The sequence below is a fragment of the Hemibagrus wyckioides genome, linkage group LG19, assembly GCF_019097595.1.
Source record: "Hemibagrus wyckioides isolate EC202008001 linkage group LG19, SWU_Hwy_1.0, whole genome shotgun sequence".
Lineage (NCBI taxonomy): Eukaryota > Metazoa > Chordata > Actinopteri > Siluriformes > Bagridae > Hemibagrus > Hemibagrus wyckioides.
In genome coordinates this window covers 14715935-14733884 of record NC_080728.1, presented here as the reverse complement: position 1 = coordinate 14733884, position 17950 = coordinate 14715935, and the positions used below count along the sequence as shown (strand labels likewise).

Sequence of the window (17950 nt, the reverse complement as noted above, 5' to 3'; positions counted from 1 at the left end):
CAGTGAACCTGCTACAGGGTTATGGGTGCCCATGGCTCATTCATGTCTGTGGTGTGAGAAATGGTGTCCATCTTTGGGCAGGTGTGTGTGTATCGCTCACCTGGAGAAGAGATTCAAGAAGGCAAGCTGGTGGGGGTAGTGCGATGTTCTGGGCAATGCTCATGCTGGGAATCTGTGGGTCCTGGCATTCATATGAGTTTACTTTGATACAAACAACCTACCTAAATATTGTTGCAGATCAATTAGACCCCTTCATAGCAACGGTATTTCCTAATGGAAAGCAGTGTACACTTTTAGCAGAATATTGCTTTCTGTAACTCTGTAAAAACTGGTCAGGAATAGTTTGAGGACAAAGAGTTCAAGGTGGCCTCCAAATATATACCTCTCTCAAAGGGGGTGAATACTTACGCAAGGCATTGTATTAAACCATTAACCCTGTGTAAGACTGTCCCATGTAGTTAAATCCAGTTATTTCAGTCATTAAATTCCATTTTCGAAGTTTATTTTTTTTAAAACATTGACAGACATCATACAATCAGTTCATTTCATAATCGTTTACAAAGTGTGCTTAGAGTCCAGGGAACATTAGATCAGCACTAAACATCAGCACCCCGCAGTACAGATGTTAATATACAAGCAATGGTTTTTACAAATGTGTGTCCAATAAATTAACATATTAAATGAGTTCTCCCTGATAGCAGTTCAGCACCAAAACCAGATCCTCAGAAAGAGTACTGTGCTATTTTCATTATTCAGTAAGGTTCAGTGGGGAAAAAAAACATGCCAGTCCTTTTTCAGTTTTATCCATAAAGATGAAAAAACAGCATTCCATCCAGGAGCAAAAAATGTTAGTAAGAGTCATTTCAGGGGAGGGTTAGCGGTGTTGGAACAACGGCATTCTTCTGTTGGTTCTCAGCCCTGTTTAGAACTGGAAGTGCTCTGGCCCTGCTGAACCTCAGCGCCAGCTCAAGAGGAAAAACATCATTTTGCCTGAATGTTCAGTCAAAGCAAAGAGTCAGGGAGTGGAGCTATTTCTGGTCTGCTGGCTATTTATAGACTGTTTTATAAAAGAGAAATGCAGAAGTGCTGTGTGGACGTGCAGGCATGAAAAGGATGGAGAGATGCGAGAATGTGACCCAGAACCGATCAATCACTTATTCATACATTACAATCAAGTGAGGTGCACACAGGATGGAAGCATCAAATAATGTGAAATAGGCAGAATAGAAGGGTTTTTTTATGCAACACGTAATCTACACTAAACTTACATCTCGACTGTGTTTTCTCAAAATGATTTTGGTTAATAAAGTCAGACAAGAGTTTTATATAATTCACACGCTAATAAATGTTCCAAGGCCGAACTAAAAAAAAAAACTACTTAAAATGATTTTTTGGTAATCAAGCGTTCATCTAATGATGCATTCCAATCATCTCTAAATGACAAGCACATTCATGACCTAGCTGATTTACAAATCTCCATAATAGGTGATCCTCACAGAAAGCTGAAAACGACAAATGAGGAGTAAATGATGAATGAGCACCTAAGTGCAGCATGCACTAAATCCAGCTGCATCAGTGCTGCACTGTCACACACACCAACTCTCTCTTCTTATAGGCTGCCATTACTTTTCTCCTAATCTATGGCTGTGTTTCGGATTGCTTTATTTTAAGTCAGCAGTGTTTGTTTTAATGCTTTAAGACTTGAAGCCAATCAATTAAGGCTTATGTTAGAATTTAGACGAACTCATGAGCTGTCATAGTATACTAGTGTTTTTCCAACTGGTTTTTCACGAAGACGTTTCCTTTAGTGAAAGCTCCTGCAAATGAGTTATGAACAAATCCGCTTGTATCCAGTTTTGAGAATGGAGGACCAATGATTCCAGACAAGGAATGAAAGGAAATCACTAAGCTTTTCTCTAACTATCAAACAAATTAAGAGTATAATAAATTAATTAAACTAAGAGTATTGTTTTGTAAAAACGTGGCAAAATAATTGCCACTCTTAAGTAATAATCATGCATGCAAATTCTAACATGCATAATATAATATAATATAAATGTGCCATGAAGAGGATGCAAGAGAACACGGCATGGTCGAGAGGCCCTTAAAACCCCCCACAAAATATCAGAACACTTCAGAAAACAGCTGTTTATTTTCTCCACCTGGCTTCATCAAATTTTGCCAATTGTGGTGTTGCCAGAAAGGCTGAAATCAGTGCTTGGCAGGAAAAAAAGAGCTCTCATCCCTATATATTGAAGGGTGCCAATAATTCTGTGCCAACGTACAGGACATTTATTTCCCCGTGTGCTTTCCCGGTCTACACTTTATTACACCTGGATCAACTCAGGAGGTATTTTTAAAGCCCGGTTCTTTCCTCTTGAGCCTGCAAATGAGAGCTGAAGCCACTTGAAGCTAAACGAGGAAAAATAGAGATATTTTTATTGTGCTAGTTATTTATAGAGTGTTTTCAAGTCTTTTTATATAACAGCGACTTGCCAACGATTTATATCTGTTTATAGTTACGTGTAATGTTGTGGAACATCCACTAAATAAGCTTCTTGTCATCACTTACAGTACAACAGCTCTAAACAGTTATTTCCTTACTAGCATCTTATTTTAATCTCAAAGATAATAAGAACAAAAACCTTTAACCTGAAAACGATGATTTATCACAAGATCATCTGTTTAAAAAAAGTGCCAATGTGCCTCTCCTGGGTCTGCAGATCAGACCAGAAAAGGAAAAAACTTATTTTCTCAGCTCAAAACTAACCAGGGATGTTTATGGAGCTATTTCTGCACACTCTTATTTATAGACGGTTTTTATGTTGTTTATGAGAAAAGCAATGAAGAGCAGGGATTAGAAGCGTAGAAAGAATTTCATGAACCTGGAATAAACAGTCTGATTCAATTAATCAATTACTAATAGCGCAAAATCGATTAAAAATACCGAGACGAGGGAAACGCAGAGGGCTAAGTGGATAAAAATGAGCGTTTCATTAGTAGACAGATGATGCTTTAAACAGACCGGACGGACTCCACTGTTACACAACACATGACATAAGAACATGTAGATTTCATCTAGGATGAAAGTACATAAGATTTCATCCTTAAGAAATAAAAAAAAAAGCACTTATTTATCCTCTACCTATCTGTACAAGAACTAACCTTATTTTAATTTATACTATTTTCTCAAACTAATAAACAAAAACTGAACTAATATAGAATTTAAAAACAAATGCAAAGAAACTATTTTTTAACATCTCCTGAAACACTGCTGTTGACACCGATGAAAAATAAAATAAAATAGCAAACGGATGAAAATTAAAATACACTGAAAATATCTCCTGCTTAGCAAAAAGCAGTATCGAGCCTCGAGTAATGATCCGAACCGATCGCTATCTCTTCAGGAACTGCGGAAAACAAACAACTTAGAGAGCCAGCGTTAAATCTTGACACGGTAGCTCTCTACGCTACAATTACCTTAGTTTTGCTCCGCCCAGGCGGACGAATCAGTCGGGCGTACTTCTTACTGAACGCTCCTTTAATCTTGGTCAGTAATGACACATAATGGTTTGTTATGGCACAACATCACAAGTTCACTGTCCCTTGGGTCAAAGGCATCAGTCAGAAATGGCGCTAGATTAGAGCACATGCTTCATTTTTAGTCATGAGCAGCTAATGTTGTAAAATGCACTACAATTACAGAAAATAAAATAATTAGAGAATGCTAGCAGTAAGTGCATTAGCGAGAGGATATTTTTGGAACATGAACTGAGCGAAATAAGCCAAGTTCTTAAATAAATATTGCTCTATGTAAAAATACAATGGTAATTACGGCTGGGCAACGATAATACGGTGATCTAGATAAATAAAAATAAACTGAGTGCTGGTCAGTTAGAGGATTTTGTTCTAATGATATTTGGCACATGGATCGTTTCAGTTCTACAACTAAAAAGTAATGTATAAGAATCACCAATGGTAAATTTTTGCACAGTACAGCGATTATTTATATGATTTTATATATTTGATTTTCCAATAACAGCAATTCCTGAAGTGTTTTATTCCCCTTATACTACAGCAAATTGCTAAAGAATTACTGATTAAAGCACAACATATTTTTAAATCCACCGATAAATAATTATATGTTAATTCCTTTGTATTATTTATGTTATAGTAGCTTTACACTAGATGCTTTTTTTAAAAACCTCTCTATATTGCAAGTACAAAAAAGTTCCTGATCAAAAGTTATTCTCAGAATAGTTTTTTCTCAGCAGGTCTATGACTATTTTGCTGCCACATTGTTACTAAGCCTAACCACGATAAGATACGGAGCATAATATACCAGAAAAGCACTAATTATAAATTGTGACATGGAAAGAATGTGAGAATTGCTAAACCAGGGATGCAGCTCTGAGTGGGCCTGCGATCTCTCACTCCGAGAGCATCATCGATGTGCTAAACACAGCATGTTGTCAGGACTGTGGACTCCCGTTTGGAAAGTGTTTAAGACGAAGCTGCCAGAATCCGCTTCAGGCTGGTCGAGTGTTGTTCAAGTTACCCGGCTGTAGTCAAGGGAACTAATGTACTGCCACTTCTGAGTCTCGACGATCACATTCAGAGAAAGTTCCTGAGTGCAGGCAGCTGGAACAATAACATATTTCTCTGTTCTCTGGCTTTCATTACTAAACAGCTTTGAGGATGTCTTAAGTGCTTTGCTTTAATGTGTTAATCGTGCAGTTGGATTGTGCATTCCAAGACCAAGATGTGCCATAAGCACCGAGTATTCAAGTGCTTCAAGAACCCTTTTATGAATAATATTCAGATAATAAGTATAAGGAGAGATGTTCAGGCAAGAAATATAACCTTGTTGGAGGTATAGTCGAGCTCTGAGTCGCACCAGCCCTGAGTGTGTGTGTGTGTGTGTGTGGAGATCTCACAGGTATGAAAGATAGCGGATGATGAAATTAGGAAGGTTCAGTTCGGTGATGACCTGCAGCGCTCTGGTACCCAGGACATGCCTCAGTGTGATACGACTCAGCTGCTGCAAAGACAGAGGACAACCTGAAGGAACACACACAACAGAACAGAGAAACTGTTTTACTAAAGCTGGGTTTAGCATCATTTGGAATGGTATGTCTTAATTAATCTAAAGATAACCGCTCCATAATTAAGACGAATTACACAGTAGTTATAAGGATAAAAACCAAACATGTTCATATCTTGTAATCAGTTTGGCGTCAATATTCCAAAGGGCCGCAGACATATAACCTTACCCTTCATTTTGGCATGCGCGAAGTCATATTCATTGACATGTTGTATGCAAGTGGCTTGGTCCATCAAAAATGTCTGAATAACTTTTGGTTTTTTATTGTCTGACGATGATCTGAGCAAAATTTGGGGCAAAGTTCTGGAGAATGGAAAATTCAGAATGGCGGAAGATTGTTCATGACATGTAATCAAATCATGTCATGAGATGTCATTATTTTTTTTACATCTCAAACATCGACAAACGGTTCAAAAGCTATGGCCAGTTTGTATGTGTAGACATATGGAGAACTACCATCCCTCAAAGTCTCATGTATCTAGGACTTACGGTGTGGTCTGCGAGATCAGTTTAATGGCATAATAATAATAATAATAATAATAATAATAATAATAATAATAATAATAATAATAATAATAATAATAATGATACAATAAGAGTTTCAGTGCTTTGTGCTTGAACCCCTAAAACAGCTGTAGGATAAACCTAGAATAACTTCAGCCAGGTTGTTTTGACTCTGGGAAAAACCCCTCATAAAATCACATAAAATCTGGGTGGTCAACATCAGTCTTGAGACTCATCCATCACACTCTATTATCTCCAACTCCATTAGCGGTCAATAAATTAAGATGTCCGATATGTTTAGACACATTCATAACAGCATTACCAGAACACAGCACCTGCCTGAGACAGTTTACATTCTTTAATAATGTTTTGGGGCATGTGCTGCTAAGATATGGCTGCCACAAGGTCCTCACGAGACAGTCCTGAGAGATGTTCCACGAGCCCTTCTTCCATACTTGAAACGGCTTTGTGATCTGATCCCCGTCCTCATTCTGTTTATTGCTGCTCTATTCCAAAACATCCCATTAAGCACCAAGGCTACACACTGGATTACGAGCCGTCACAAATAGCAAGCAGAGCCTTTAAACCAGAACTGCTATGCAAACAGACTTCACTTGTTTCTAGGAGACTTGTCCTGTTTTTCTGTAGCCTACAGAATCAAAAGGAGCAGCTACTGCATACTTGTACGGTAAACCATAAAGTATGAACAAATTCTATACTCCATGTCTTTATTATATTTAGCATTAAATGGAATTAGAATGAAAACAGAGAAATTGTTGAACATTAAGCCAGGAGCTCCACCTGGTGGAAATGTCCGGAATTGCTGATTCTGAATTTGCTATCAAGGAAGTGAGGAGTGATGATATGGGTTAAATGATGACCGAATATACAAATAGGTGACAAAGTTATTAAAAATTATCACTCCACAAACAGCCCCACACGCCCTCAGATGCTCTAGCACCGCTCGATCGGACCCATAATCTCTCAGGGCACAAGGAAGGTACGCATCAAGACTCTTCCCTGTTCTGGCACCTAGATGAACCTTCCCCAAACCATGTCTGAAGACCTATCTTTTCCTGAAGTACTTAAACTAGCACTTGTTTTTCAAGTAGATTAAAAAGAAGTTTTAAAAATGTGCTGGTCTTGCTGTATTTCCTCCCAACAGAGTTTGATGTTATTCTTAGATTAGTAACCTAGTAAACCAGTATAAATGTATTCATTGACAGAGACTTCAGAAGCACTTCTGGAAAAGAAGTCAACCATATGCCATAAATGTAAATGAGTGTATTTTATTTTAGCTGGCATGGTTTGACTAAGCTTGTCCCCTTCACTATAAATCATCAGAAAGTTCTGCAGACCGTTCTCTTTTATCCTTTCAAGAAACTGGATATTTAATGATTAAAAAACATTGCTTGGTCCTTTCCTGTATTCAACAGTCCTGTTTCACTGAGCTTGTGCCCACTGTAGCCTCAGATTCCTGCTCTTGGCTGATGGAAGTAGAACCAGATGCAGTAGCTAGCTGTCATAGCCCAAGGTTTAATGTGTTGTGAGTTCAGAGATGCTTTGCTCTCCATGGTTGTAAAGAGTGCTTATTTGCGTTACTCTAACTTTACTGACAGCACAAACAATTCTGTTGATCTCTCTTTCACTCCAATTCTAGAGACTGTTATGCATGACATTCACAGGAGATCAGCAATTTCTGAAATACTCAGCGTAGCCCACCTGGTATATACATCCAGGCCATGGTAAATGATCCCATTTTTTCCCGTTCTGATGTTTGATGTGAATATTAACTAAAGCTCTTGACATGTATCTGCATGAATTTATGTATTATTCTGCTGCCACATGATTGGATAATTGCATAAATGAGCAGGAGTACGGGTGTTCCTATTAAAGTGGACAGTGAGGGAATACTTAAACAAATATATTTACACACATACCCAAGAACAACTTCAAACCTGATCCTTTAAAAGTAGTCAAATTTTATTTTGTCTCTGTAAAACATTCATTTTGCTCCTCTTGCGTACTATAAAATCATTTAAAATACAAGAGACCATAAAATACAGCCCTTTAAAACTCCATTTCTTTTATGTTAAAAGCAGTGTGTTACTCACTCTCATAAAGCTGCAGACAGAGAGCAGCTGGTGTGTCAGGCCTGGTGTAGTCGACAGGTTTCCTCTCGTGTTTGTCTTTGGCGTAGATGTTTGCCCCGAACTCCACTAGAAGCTCAATCATTTCTGCGTTGTTGGCCTTTGCTGCATGGTGTAGCGCCGTCTCATGTAGGCGGACTGTGTTTACTTTTGCTCCTTATAAAAATATACAACATGCAAAACATTAATATGAGGCCGGTTTCTTAAAATACAGCTCCTATTGCAGAAATCAATCCTTGTTTACTACATAGTGCCCTGAAGTATGAAGAATATTTAGTGTACTTGAAATCCCTCAATGCACTGCAAATAGAAAAGAAACGAAGCTGCATGGAATAGGTTATGGATTGTGGACATAGCTTTTTATTTCTACCTGCATTGAGTAGCACCTTGACACACTCCAGGTGCTGGTTAACGCAGGCTACATGAAGAGGAGTGCCGTTGTACAGATCATACGCTTCCAGACTGGCTCCATTTGCTATCACGAGCTTTACGCATTCTGCGTTTCCTGCAGGTGCGTGTAGACAACACAGAGATGTCAGGTAATAACTCTGTCTAGATCCAGTGATATTGGAAGTATGGACTACTCACCTAACTATGGAGTACTCACCTCCTATGCAGGCCTCATGTAGTGGGGAGGTGGTGCGAGAGGTAAGGGCAGGGTTAACTTTTGCTCCATACTTGAGGAGGAGCTGCACACATTCAGAGCTCCCAGCAGAACAGGCCTCACACAGAGGAGTGCTGCCGTCCACGTTCCTAGCATCCACCTGGAGAGCGGTGCAAAAGCAGTTGACATTTAAATATAATACAGTGTAAAGATTACTGATTTATTCATAACACCAGATTATTCGCTAATTTCCTCTTATATATTCTAGTGCAGGGGTGTCCAATCTTATCCAGAAAGGGCCGGTGTGGGTGCAGGTTTTCATTCCAACCAAGCAGGAGCTACACCTGATTCCAACTGGCTAATCAACTGATCTTGGCTTTCAGTAGACTCAGGTGTGGCTTCTGCTCGGTTAGAATGAAAACCTGCACCCACACCGGCCCTTTGCGTATAAGATTGGACACCCCTGTTCTAGTGTATATCCAACAAACCCATTTAAGCCCCTCCATAAAGGACACTACAAGCTACAAGGCCATCCTTGTGGCTTTCTTCTCACTTCACACTTATCTTTTTTTTTACTTTTAAATTTACAGTAATGATCTTATGGTATGTTATACAGTACCACATAGTTTGTATGGAATAACAGATCAGGTGCATTTTTGAGGAGTTCTGTCTGCACAAGACTTAAACACATCATCTTACAGTCAGCCATTTCTACTCTCTTAAAAACTGAGAATGGTCTAGAAGAGACCAAATGTGTAGATAAGAGTTATCTAACAAATGTATGTAGTGTGTAAATGTAACCTGTGCTCCGGCATCCAGCAGCAGCCTCACACACTGCGCTTGTCCTCGGATAGCTGCCTCATGCAGAGGAGTGATGGAGTCGACAGCCACGATATTCACTGAGGCCCCACTCTGGATCAGACTCTGCAGATGGGATACCTGGCCTTGATACGCAGCCTTGTGGACCTCTGTCCTCTCCGACCAGAAGCCTAACAAACACACAGTTAGAGAATTAGTTATAGTTATTACACTGCAGGTGCAGCACGGGGATCACAAGCCCAGGAGCTCCAGGATTTCTGGTTCAAACCCTTAGCTTGGGTTTCTGTCTGTGGGGTTCTCTGGTTCCCTCCAAAGCATGCCAGTAGGTGGACAGGCTACCTGAAATTTCCACTAGGTGTGTGAATGTGTGTGTGTGTGTGTGTCTGGTGCTCTGTGTCTTCCCACCTTGTGTTTATTGTTCACATGATGCACCATCATCCTCATTAGGATCAATCTATTACTAAATGTGAATGAATGAATGAAATGCACGTGTAAATGATTGCATATGGATGCATTTAACACTGTATACTAAAAGTAAGTGACTAGGTCAAGGTGAGATTATTGACATTTATTGAGGTTGAAGTGAAGAATTAGAAGCCATGGTGATTAATGTCATATAATCACAATGGACCTGTTTTCACACAAGCAATTCGTTTTAAAGAGTCCTAATTTAATGGAAGAAAAAACATGGCGCTATTACCATATCCGATTAAATCTGTAATTTCAGCTTTTGCACATACCGATATCACCGAAAAAATATGGCCTTCCTGTTTCCACCTCCATCATTCAAGTTGAACAGATAAACAATTAAAGTCGCTTTAGGAGCCGGTTAGTAATCAGGTAAAAAGCCGCATATAAATACGCCGTGTTTACAAACGCGGTGTGTGAGTCACGTGGTCTGTAGGCGCTTCCGGGACATATGGGAAATGTAGTCCAACTGTTTTAAACTACAGCCCGGGTGTGTGCTAGTAAGACTACATTTCCACACATGCAACATACTGTATAAAGTAAAGGTAAACAGCATTATATAGGTTGCTTATAGGTTTTGAAAAATGTACATTTGAATCCCACAACCTTCACTCAAACCTGACCAAAAATCACTTCAGGAAGTGGCTTCAACGCAATTAACTGAGGAAGAAGTTCCCTCGCCATGTGTTCTTTATTTTCAGTGATATTGTGGTTATTTTTTGAAAACTTTATCCTATTAGCTAAATTACAGTTTGATATTGTTTTATGTCCACACTTTTAGTGCACGTGCACTACTGAGAATCAGTCAGCAAAGATTCCTTGTAATAAAATCTTTTTATCAATTTTTTTAATTTTTTTTAAAGATGATTGGAAGAATAAAACATGTCTCGTTTCATTTTCCATATTTTCTATGACAGCTCTTTCACTTTACAGCTTTAGATAGCATTTTATCTAAACTATAGATTAAACGTACACCGATCAGGCATAACATTATGGCCACCTATCTAATATTGTGTTGGTCCCCCTTTTGCTGCCAAAACAGCCCTGACCCATCATGCACTGTGTATTCTGACACCTTTCTATCAGAACCAGCATTAACTTCTTCAGCAATTTGAGCAACAGTAGCTCGTCTGTTGGATCGGATCACACGGGTCAGCCTTCTCTCCCCACGTGCATCAATGAGCCTTGACCACCCATGACAGATAGTTTGATAGATACTGACCACTGCAGACCAGGAACACTCCACAAGAGCTGCAGTTTTGGAGATGCTCTGATCCAGTGGTCTAGCCATCACAATTTGGTCCTTCATCAAACTCGCTCAAATCCTTACATTTGTTCATTTTTCCTGCTTCTAACACATCAACTTTGAGGACAAAATGTTCTCTTGCTGCCTAATATATCCCACCCACTAACAGGTGCCATGATGAGGAGATCATCAATCTTATTCACTTCACCTGTCAGTGTTCATAATGTTATGTCTGATCGGTGTATAATTTAGATTCAATGTTGAAAAATTATAAGAAATAAAGTTTAATTACAGACGAAATGGCACCACACTGGTTATCAGTTGCATGATGAAAAACCAAATCATTATTTTACAGTCTATCTATCAACAGAATTGTTATATGTACTAGTTGTTCTGTTGAATATCCTAAATATTACAGCTCAAATTGATCTCTGGTTCATTTATTTGAATGTGCCTCATTAATGTATTAAGTAATTTGAAAGACACCAAAAAGGGGCAAGATAACCTGGAAGCTGAATAAAAGTTCACAGTTATACAACACTCTGAAAGTAAATTTTCTTTTCCATAACATCTTAAAATATGCAGAAAGAGACAAAGACAAGTTTCCTCATCTTTGGAGGACTTGCTGAATCCAGCACTGCAATACCTTGGCACAAAGTATACATTAACCACAGAGTTTACATACTTATTTATCTAATGAACATAAAACTAAATCAAATGTTCTGCACATTATATATAACAGTTTGATTAACGCATCAAAAGACAATGGAAAATATTTCTTGCAGCATATTTAAAGACAACCAGCAGCTGGTCACAGCATAAAAATGTTTAGTCGAGCATTTTCCCCCTGAACCTGAAGCCATTATTGCAGTTTTCACACTAACACAAACTCTCATAACATTGTTTAGCTGTATTTTTTGTAACAGAGGTAGCTGATGAAGCGTTGTGAGATGTCTAGCTTGGTGATGACCTGCAGCGCTCTGGTGCCCAGGACACGCCTCAGTGTGATACGACTCAGCTGCTGTAGAGACAGAGGACAACCTGAATGGACACACACAACACTCATTGCTTAACAGGACAGTCCAGTGTCTTTAAAACTAATCTTTATTTATAACATCTGTAACTAGCCTATGTGAGATTCATTTTGACATGCTTCCCTGTACAGAGAAAATAACAGTGTGTTTATTTTGATGGTTAAAGTGTAGTTGTTGAATTCAGGAGCTCCACATTTATTCATGTTTGCACGATAAACTATAAAGACCTTAGGATTTAGACCGCAATTTATAACTATATTAATGGATAAAGAATTAATAACTGTTTTACAAATTTGTATATTTTGCACAACAACTGCCCCTGGATTTCTATTATTTGTGAGACTTGGTGTCTCAAGATTTCTGTTTTTATTGTGGTCACTATAAAGAAACCTGACAACATTTTTATTCATAGTAATCAAACATTAGCTATATGTGCAGTACAAATCAAGTTTAAGTTTCCACATGAAATAGGTTTAAAATGTATACTTACTCTCATAATGCTGTAGACAGACGTGAGAAGTGGATCCAGGGGTTGTGTAATCTATCGGTTTGCGTCCCAGGTTGTCACTGACATTAATATCTCCACCAAACTCCACCAGTAGCTCAATCAGGTCCGTCCGGTCCACTCTTGCTGCATGGTGCAGAGCCGTTTCATGGAACTTTGTGGCGTTTACACGTGCACCTTTAAAAATATTCCATATTAAATGCTCTATCTGGCATTTATTTATTCTTATACAACTTTCACTGTCTTTATAAATATAAATAATATACTGCTCAAAAAATTAAGGGAACAATTAATCATTAGTATAAAACCAAGCCAATTAAACTTCAGTGATATCAATCTGTCACGTTAGGAAGCATAACTGATCAGTGAATCAGTTTCACCTGCTTTAGTGCACCTGATATGCAACAGAAAAACAACCCCCATAAGGGGTTTTGGAGGTGGTGGTCACAGACGATTGCTCTCTCCTTATCCTTCTTGACTGATTTATCTCTAGTTCTGTGTTTTGTTAGGGTCCTTGTCACTACGTGATGGTTTCCATCGACCCTTGTCACGTCATTTTGTTCTCAACAAAATTACACAATGTATATAAGTAGTAATGTTCCCTTCATTATATGAGTAGTGTACTCGTCAAGAAATTATTTATTAATTAATAGTGCTAACAAAACAGCAAAAGACGTGAACACAAGGAGCATGAGCATGAACTGTGGTACAAAGCAAAGATATAAGGGTGATACGAGTGAAACAGTGGCACATACAACACAATATCATTACAACAGAAACATACAGAAACTAGAACTTATATATGGGTGCTAATGAGGAGTAACATGAAACAAATCTGAATGATGAAGGACATTCTGAGGCTGATGAGAAATGTAGTACCCTTTGAGCCTTACCATTACAACAGTATAATAGGCTGATCATGTCATTAAGGTTACACCTCTACACTGAATATAACATTACAAGATGTGCTGTTCTAGGAAAATAATTAACACTGGGGTGGTGTTCCCTTCACTCCTCTGAAGAAGAGCTTGTTTATAGAGGAACGTTGATGAACCAAGTTAGTTCTTTTATATAATATCCACATAAATTTATATATCATCTACAGAAAGATTTAACATCTACAAAAAGTTTGTCCTATCACTGCTCTTTTTCCAAATAAGACAAAAAAACAGCTTTCATGTTAATAATAATAAAAAAAAAGTCCTTGTCCTTTCAAATGTCATGTGGTTGCAAACTGTTCCAAAGCGCTGACACCAGAGACTCCTTCCATGAAAGTGAAGTAAAAACATCTCCTTACAGAAAACGTCCACAACAATTCATCAAACTGGTCAGCATTAGGCTTTGATAATGTGACAGATGCACGTGAATTGCTACAGAAACAACAAAATATTGGAATGAGTGCGTTTATATAAATCTGTGATTTGCCTTATAGCCGGAACTACTTTCTGAGCTGCTGCATTTATAGAAAATGAATCATCACACAATATTGACCAATCAGAATCAGAGAATTCAATATGTGTGGTGTAACTAGGGTTGCAAAATTCCGGGAATTTTCACGGCTGGAAACTTTCCATGGGAATTCACGGGAATATATGGGAATTAACGGGAATATATGGGAACAAACTGGGAATTTGCAAAATTGCAGGTTAGCCTATAAAGGGAACTTAAATGTAGATGAAAAAAAATATCTTGCAGAATAATCTTGGTTAAAACAACCAGATAAAACAACCCTGTATATTCCTCAATCACATGCACACAGCACTGCAGAGCGACTGAGGCCACGCCCCCACATGCACTGTGCATTCCTCCATAACATACACTGATCATGTAAATTACATAAATATTACATAGATTTATATTTAAGACAAAATTTTACTATTGTAAAAACAAATACACTGACTGAGCAAACATTTAGGTGAGATAACAAAAAAAAAAAAAAACTGTCTAAAAAAGACCATCCTACACACACACACACACACACACACACAATCCCCATCAGTCACTTAAGGGGGGAATTCCTCCCTATTCTCCAGGCTCTGACTAATCACAAGTATATCAACGTCACAGTTCTGCATTTGAACCCGAAGATTACAGTTTTTAATGGGACTTTTTTTTGGAAGGGAAAGGGTGTGTGCTTTTGTTTTACAGCAAACACAAGGAAATATGTTTTTTATTACATTCAACGTTTATGCTTTTGTGTTGTTCAATGAAAGAATTAATTAAAGTTTTACTTACAATTAAATCAAAGGCGAAAGTCTCATTAGTTTGCTTGCATGTCAGCTTAGGACCAAACTAAATGTCTATATTTATGTTTGTATATACAGTTTATATACATTTTCCAAATTTCTAAATAATTTAAATAAATTCCCATTAATTCCCGAAAATTCTCGTAAAATTCCCATAACTTCCTGTTAAGTTTCCAACTTGGAATATTTCCAAAATTCCCGAGATGAAGTTTCCGTGGAAATTTTCTGAAAATTTACCGGAAATTTTCCGCCCCTTTGCAACCCTAGGTGTAACAGATAAATAAATAAAACATTCAATAAAGAGTCGGTAGCTGTGCTCGTGTTTTTCCTTCTCACCTGCATTGAGCAGCTGCAAAGCGCACTCCAGATGTGCTTTAGCGCAGGCGGTGTGCAGCGGCGTCCCAAAGTGGATGTCAAAAGCCTCCAGCAGGGCCCCTTTCGATATAATCAGCTTCACACATTCTGGATTTCCTGCATCCAATCATCCCAATGAATGAATGAAACACCTCTGTGTTTGTAGTGGTTTAAAACTGCATATGCATTCACCAATACACTAGTACTACCTGTTACTCTATCCTCAATGTTCCACAAGCATCTGAATATACGTATCTGTGTGTTACACAAGTGGTTATGGCTACAAATGTAATCGCAGTTTGATCTGCTCGCTGCTCTAGTGTCACCTCGTATACAGGCCTCATGCAGAGGGGAGGCAGTGAGGGCTGTGAGGGAGGGATTCACTGAAGCTCCATGGTCCAGGAGGAGTCTCACACTCTCCACACTGCCGGCTGCACACGCATGGCACAGAGGTGTGCTACCATGAATAGTCCGTACATCCACCTTAAACACAACAAACAACACAGGACAGTGTTTTCGAGAAAAATACGGATTTCAGTACCGTTAAATTACTGTTACTCTATGTTCTATTCTTCTACAAGTCAAGTTTAGTGACTCATAAAAGTTGTTCATCTCTGTTTTATTAGACCATAAAGCAAAGTTATGCCCTAGAGAGAAGAGACAACACTTCACCTGTGCACCAGCATTCAGAAGGACTCGAACGCACTCTGAGTGATCCTGTATACAGGCATCGTGAAGCGGGGTCATGTTGTCGACTGTCGCTGCATTCACTGAAGCTCCACTATCAACCAGAAGCTGGAGCTTTTCAACCTGTCCTAAAGATGCAGCCTCATGCACCGGCGTTCGCTCGGACCAGAAGCCTATAGAAAGTGTGTAGGAGACCTCATGATACATTAATTTTTTTTGCATAATTCAGAAACTGAGGTACTGACAAATACAGACAGTGAATGATGGCATCAGAGGTCAAATTGGTCAAGTTTAGGTATATAAGGTGAAGTTAAAAAATGTGAGCCAAAACTATTCCGGATCAAGGTTTTTATGGCATTTGGAATGTGGACTTTTCAGTCTTATTAAAGTGGAGTTGTGGTACAACAAGTAACAAGTGAAGTGCAAAAAACAGTGTAGATTTGTGTAACACCCCACAAGAGCTGCAGTTTTGGAGATGCCCTGATCCAGTCGTCTAGCCATCACAATCTGGCCCATGTGAAACTCACTCAAATCCCATTTTTCCTGCTTCTAACACATCAACTCTGAGGACAAAATGTTGACTTGCTGCCTAATATATCCCACCCACTAACAGGTGCCATGATGAGGAGATCATCAGACTTATTCACTTCACCTCTCTCACTGCTCATAATGTTATGCCTGATCAGTGTATAATGTAATTGTAATATGCATGGAACATTGGACACCGGTAAAAGTCCCTCCATCCTTTCTCTTAATTATTACACTATGTAACACGATTTTTGTTCCTGGGTAGTGAATGACATTTTCCAATTACTCTTGATGGAAAATGATAATAAAAAAAAAAAAAATAGCCATTAAGCCCCTTGAAGTTTGGGTTTGGGCTTTTAAGAGAACGAAAACCTCAAAATCAGCCCATTTTACTAAAAAAAAATAAAAAAAATAAATGCCCCAAACTTTCATCTCTAAGATGGGTTTTTTTCTCTTTATTTGGGTTACAAAGAACACTTATTTCCCAGGAACAAGTAAATAAAAACTAAAAATTAGTTACATAGAGTTATTAAAATAAAAAGCCAGTAATTTAGGGGAAAGAAAATAGACATTTGGACTAAAATCTATATCAATACAACACATAGTCTCTATTAATAACTGTGTCTATTAATAATTCAGAGGCAACAGTTTTAGAGTTGAATATATTGACTTCTTTTACTTTATCCATTAAACATTTCTGTGCAAACAGAATAACACCGTTGTGAGTAAATATTGAGTAAACAATCTGCAGTGTAAACATCGGAAATGAATCGTTTCGACTTTTCACACCTCGAGAGAAGCCTGACTCACCGATTTCTCCAAAACACGTCCTCCCTGCAGATGAATCCATATTTAAGTCGGCGTATTATTATGGGCCCTATTATCACTTAGAATGGTACCGTCCATCACCCCCGCTAAATGGTTTAGTCCTAACTTTAACTAGCGTGACTATTTGACATGTTCATGAAACCTTTATTCATATTTCTCCATACAAGCAGCTGTGTTTATGACTAAGCGTTTATTTCTAGATAAAGAAATAATATAAACTTGGAGATTAATGTTCAGGTCCGACTTCATGGAATCATGGTTTCTTTAAGTGACCTCGTCTTTATTTGTGATGTTAAAGTTTTTTTTCCCCCACTTCATAATAAAAGTCTGCTACAATTCCATGTGTATAATTATTAGCTTTCTCAATTTGTGTTAAAATAGGGGGGAAATTTGTTTTATGGGTCTACATAGAATCAGAGTCGATTCCATGACTGGGATTCTATCTATCTCTCTATGCATTAATACATGAATTCATTTTATGTACAAATACCAGGGACATCCTTTACCAGGAGATATCCACTATAAGCCAAACTACTTACTATACATACTAGTTTTTGCAGAGTTTAAAGCAGAAGAGTATCCTCAGCATTTCTCCGACCTCTACCCCAATGAACACCTTCGGGATGAACACTGACTGCACCCCAGACCTCCTCATCCAACATTAGCACCTGATCTCACTAATGTTCTCCTGGATAAATGATTACATATATACATATACATATACATATACATACATATATACACATACACATACACATACACATACACACATACACACATACATACATACATACATACATACATATATATATATATATATATATATATATATATATATATATATAGCCAAAAGTTTTAGGACGTCTGCCTTTA

At 38.2% G+C, this 17950-nt stretch overlaps 2 protein-coding genes across 4 annotated transcripts; both read right to left on the bottom strand.

Annotated features, from left to right (window-relative positions):
• Nucleotides 1–393: 393 nt before the first annotated feature.
• Nucleotides 394–10107, bottom strand: asb13a.2 (ankyrin repeat and SOCS box containing 13a, tandem duplicate 2). The gene is made up of 6 exons (XM_058417659.1): nucleotides 9922–10107; nucleotides 9164–9351; nucleotides 8366–8522; nucleotides 8129–8263; nucleotides 7723–7914; nucleotides 394–5061 (listed from the first exon to the last, which is right to left on the bottom strand). Exons 1-6 carry the CDS (start codon nucleotides 9965–9967, stop codon nucleotides 4934–4936), a joined length of 846 nt encoding a protein of 281 aa, XP_058273642.1. The 5' UTR covers nucleotides 9968–10107; the 3' UTR covers nucleotides 394–4933.
• Nucleotides 10108–10421: 314 nt separating this feature from the next.
• asb13a.1 (ankyrin repeat and SOCS box containing 13a, tandem duplicate 1) lies at nucleotides 10422–17682 on the bottom strand. Of its 3 annotated transcripts, none has more exons than XM_058417656.1 (6): nucleotides 17060–17682; nucleotides 15707–15894; nucleotides 15361–15517; nucleotides 15017–15151; nucleotides 12420–12611; nucleotides 10422–11916 (listed from the first exon to the last, which is right to left on the bottom strand). In XM_058417656.1, the coding sequence occupies exons 1-6, from the start codon at nucleotides 17097–17099 to the stop codon at nucleotides 11651–11653; spliced, it is 978 nt and encodes a 325-aa protein (XP_058273639.1). In that variant the 5' UTR covers nucleotides 17100–17682; the 3' UTR covers nucleotides 10422–11650. The 3 variants fall into 3 exon arrangements, with proteins under 3 accessions (XP_058273639.1, XP_058273641.1, XP_058273640.1); XM_058417658.1 differs by having other exon boundaries at nucleotides 11656–11936; nucleotides 17060–17665; XM_058417657.1 differs by lacking the exon at nucleotides 17060–17682 and having other exon boundaries at nucleotides 11656–11936; nucleotides 15707–15943.
• Nucleotides 17683–17950: the final 268 nt, after the last annotated feature.

Bases quoted from the DNA above. Each gene is read 5' to 3' on its own strand.
- asb13a.1 (XM_058417656.1), bottom strand. From the start codon at position 17,099: ATGGATTCATCTGCAGGGAGGACGTGTTTTGGAGAAATCG. The intron at 15,152-15,360 runs GTGACACTAGAG...GATTGGATGCAG, and splicing joins GCATGAGGCCTGTATACGAG to GAAATCCAGAATGTGTGAAG. The intron at 12,612-15,016 runs GTGAGAAGGAAA...ATATTTTTAAAG, and splicing joins TTTGCAGCTGCTCAATGCAG to GTGCACGTGTAAACGCCACA.
- asb13a.2 (XM_058417659.1), bottom strand. From the start codon at position 9,967: ATGATGGAGGTGGAAACAGGAAGGCCATATTTTTTCGGTGATATCG. The intron at 8,523-9,163 runs GTTACATTTACA...ACCGCTCTCCAG, and splicing joins TGCTGGATGCCGGAGCACAG to GTGGATGCTAGGAACGTGGA. The intron at 8,264-8,365 runs GTGAGTACTCCA...ACGCACCTGCAG, and splicing joins ACATGAGGCCTGCATAGGAG to GAAACGCAGAATGCGTAAAG.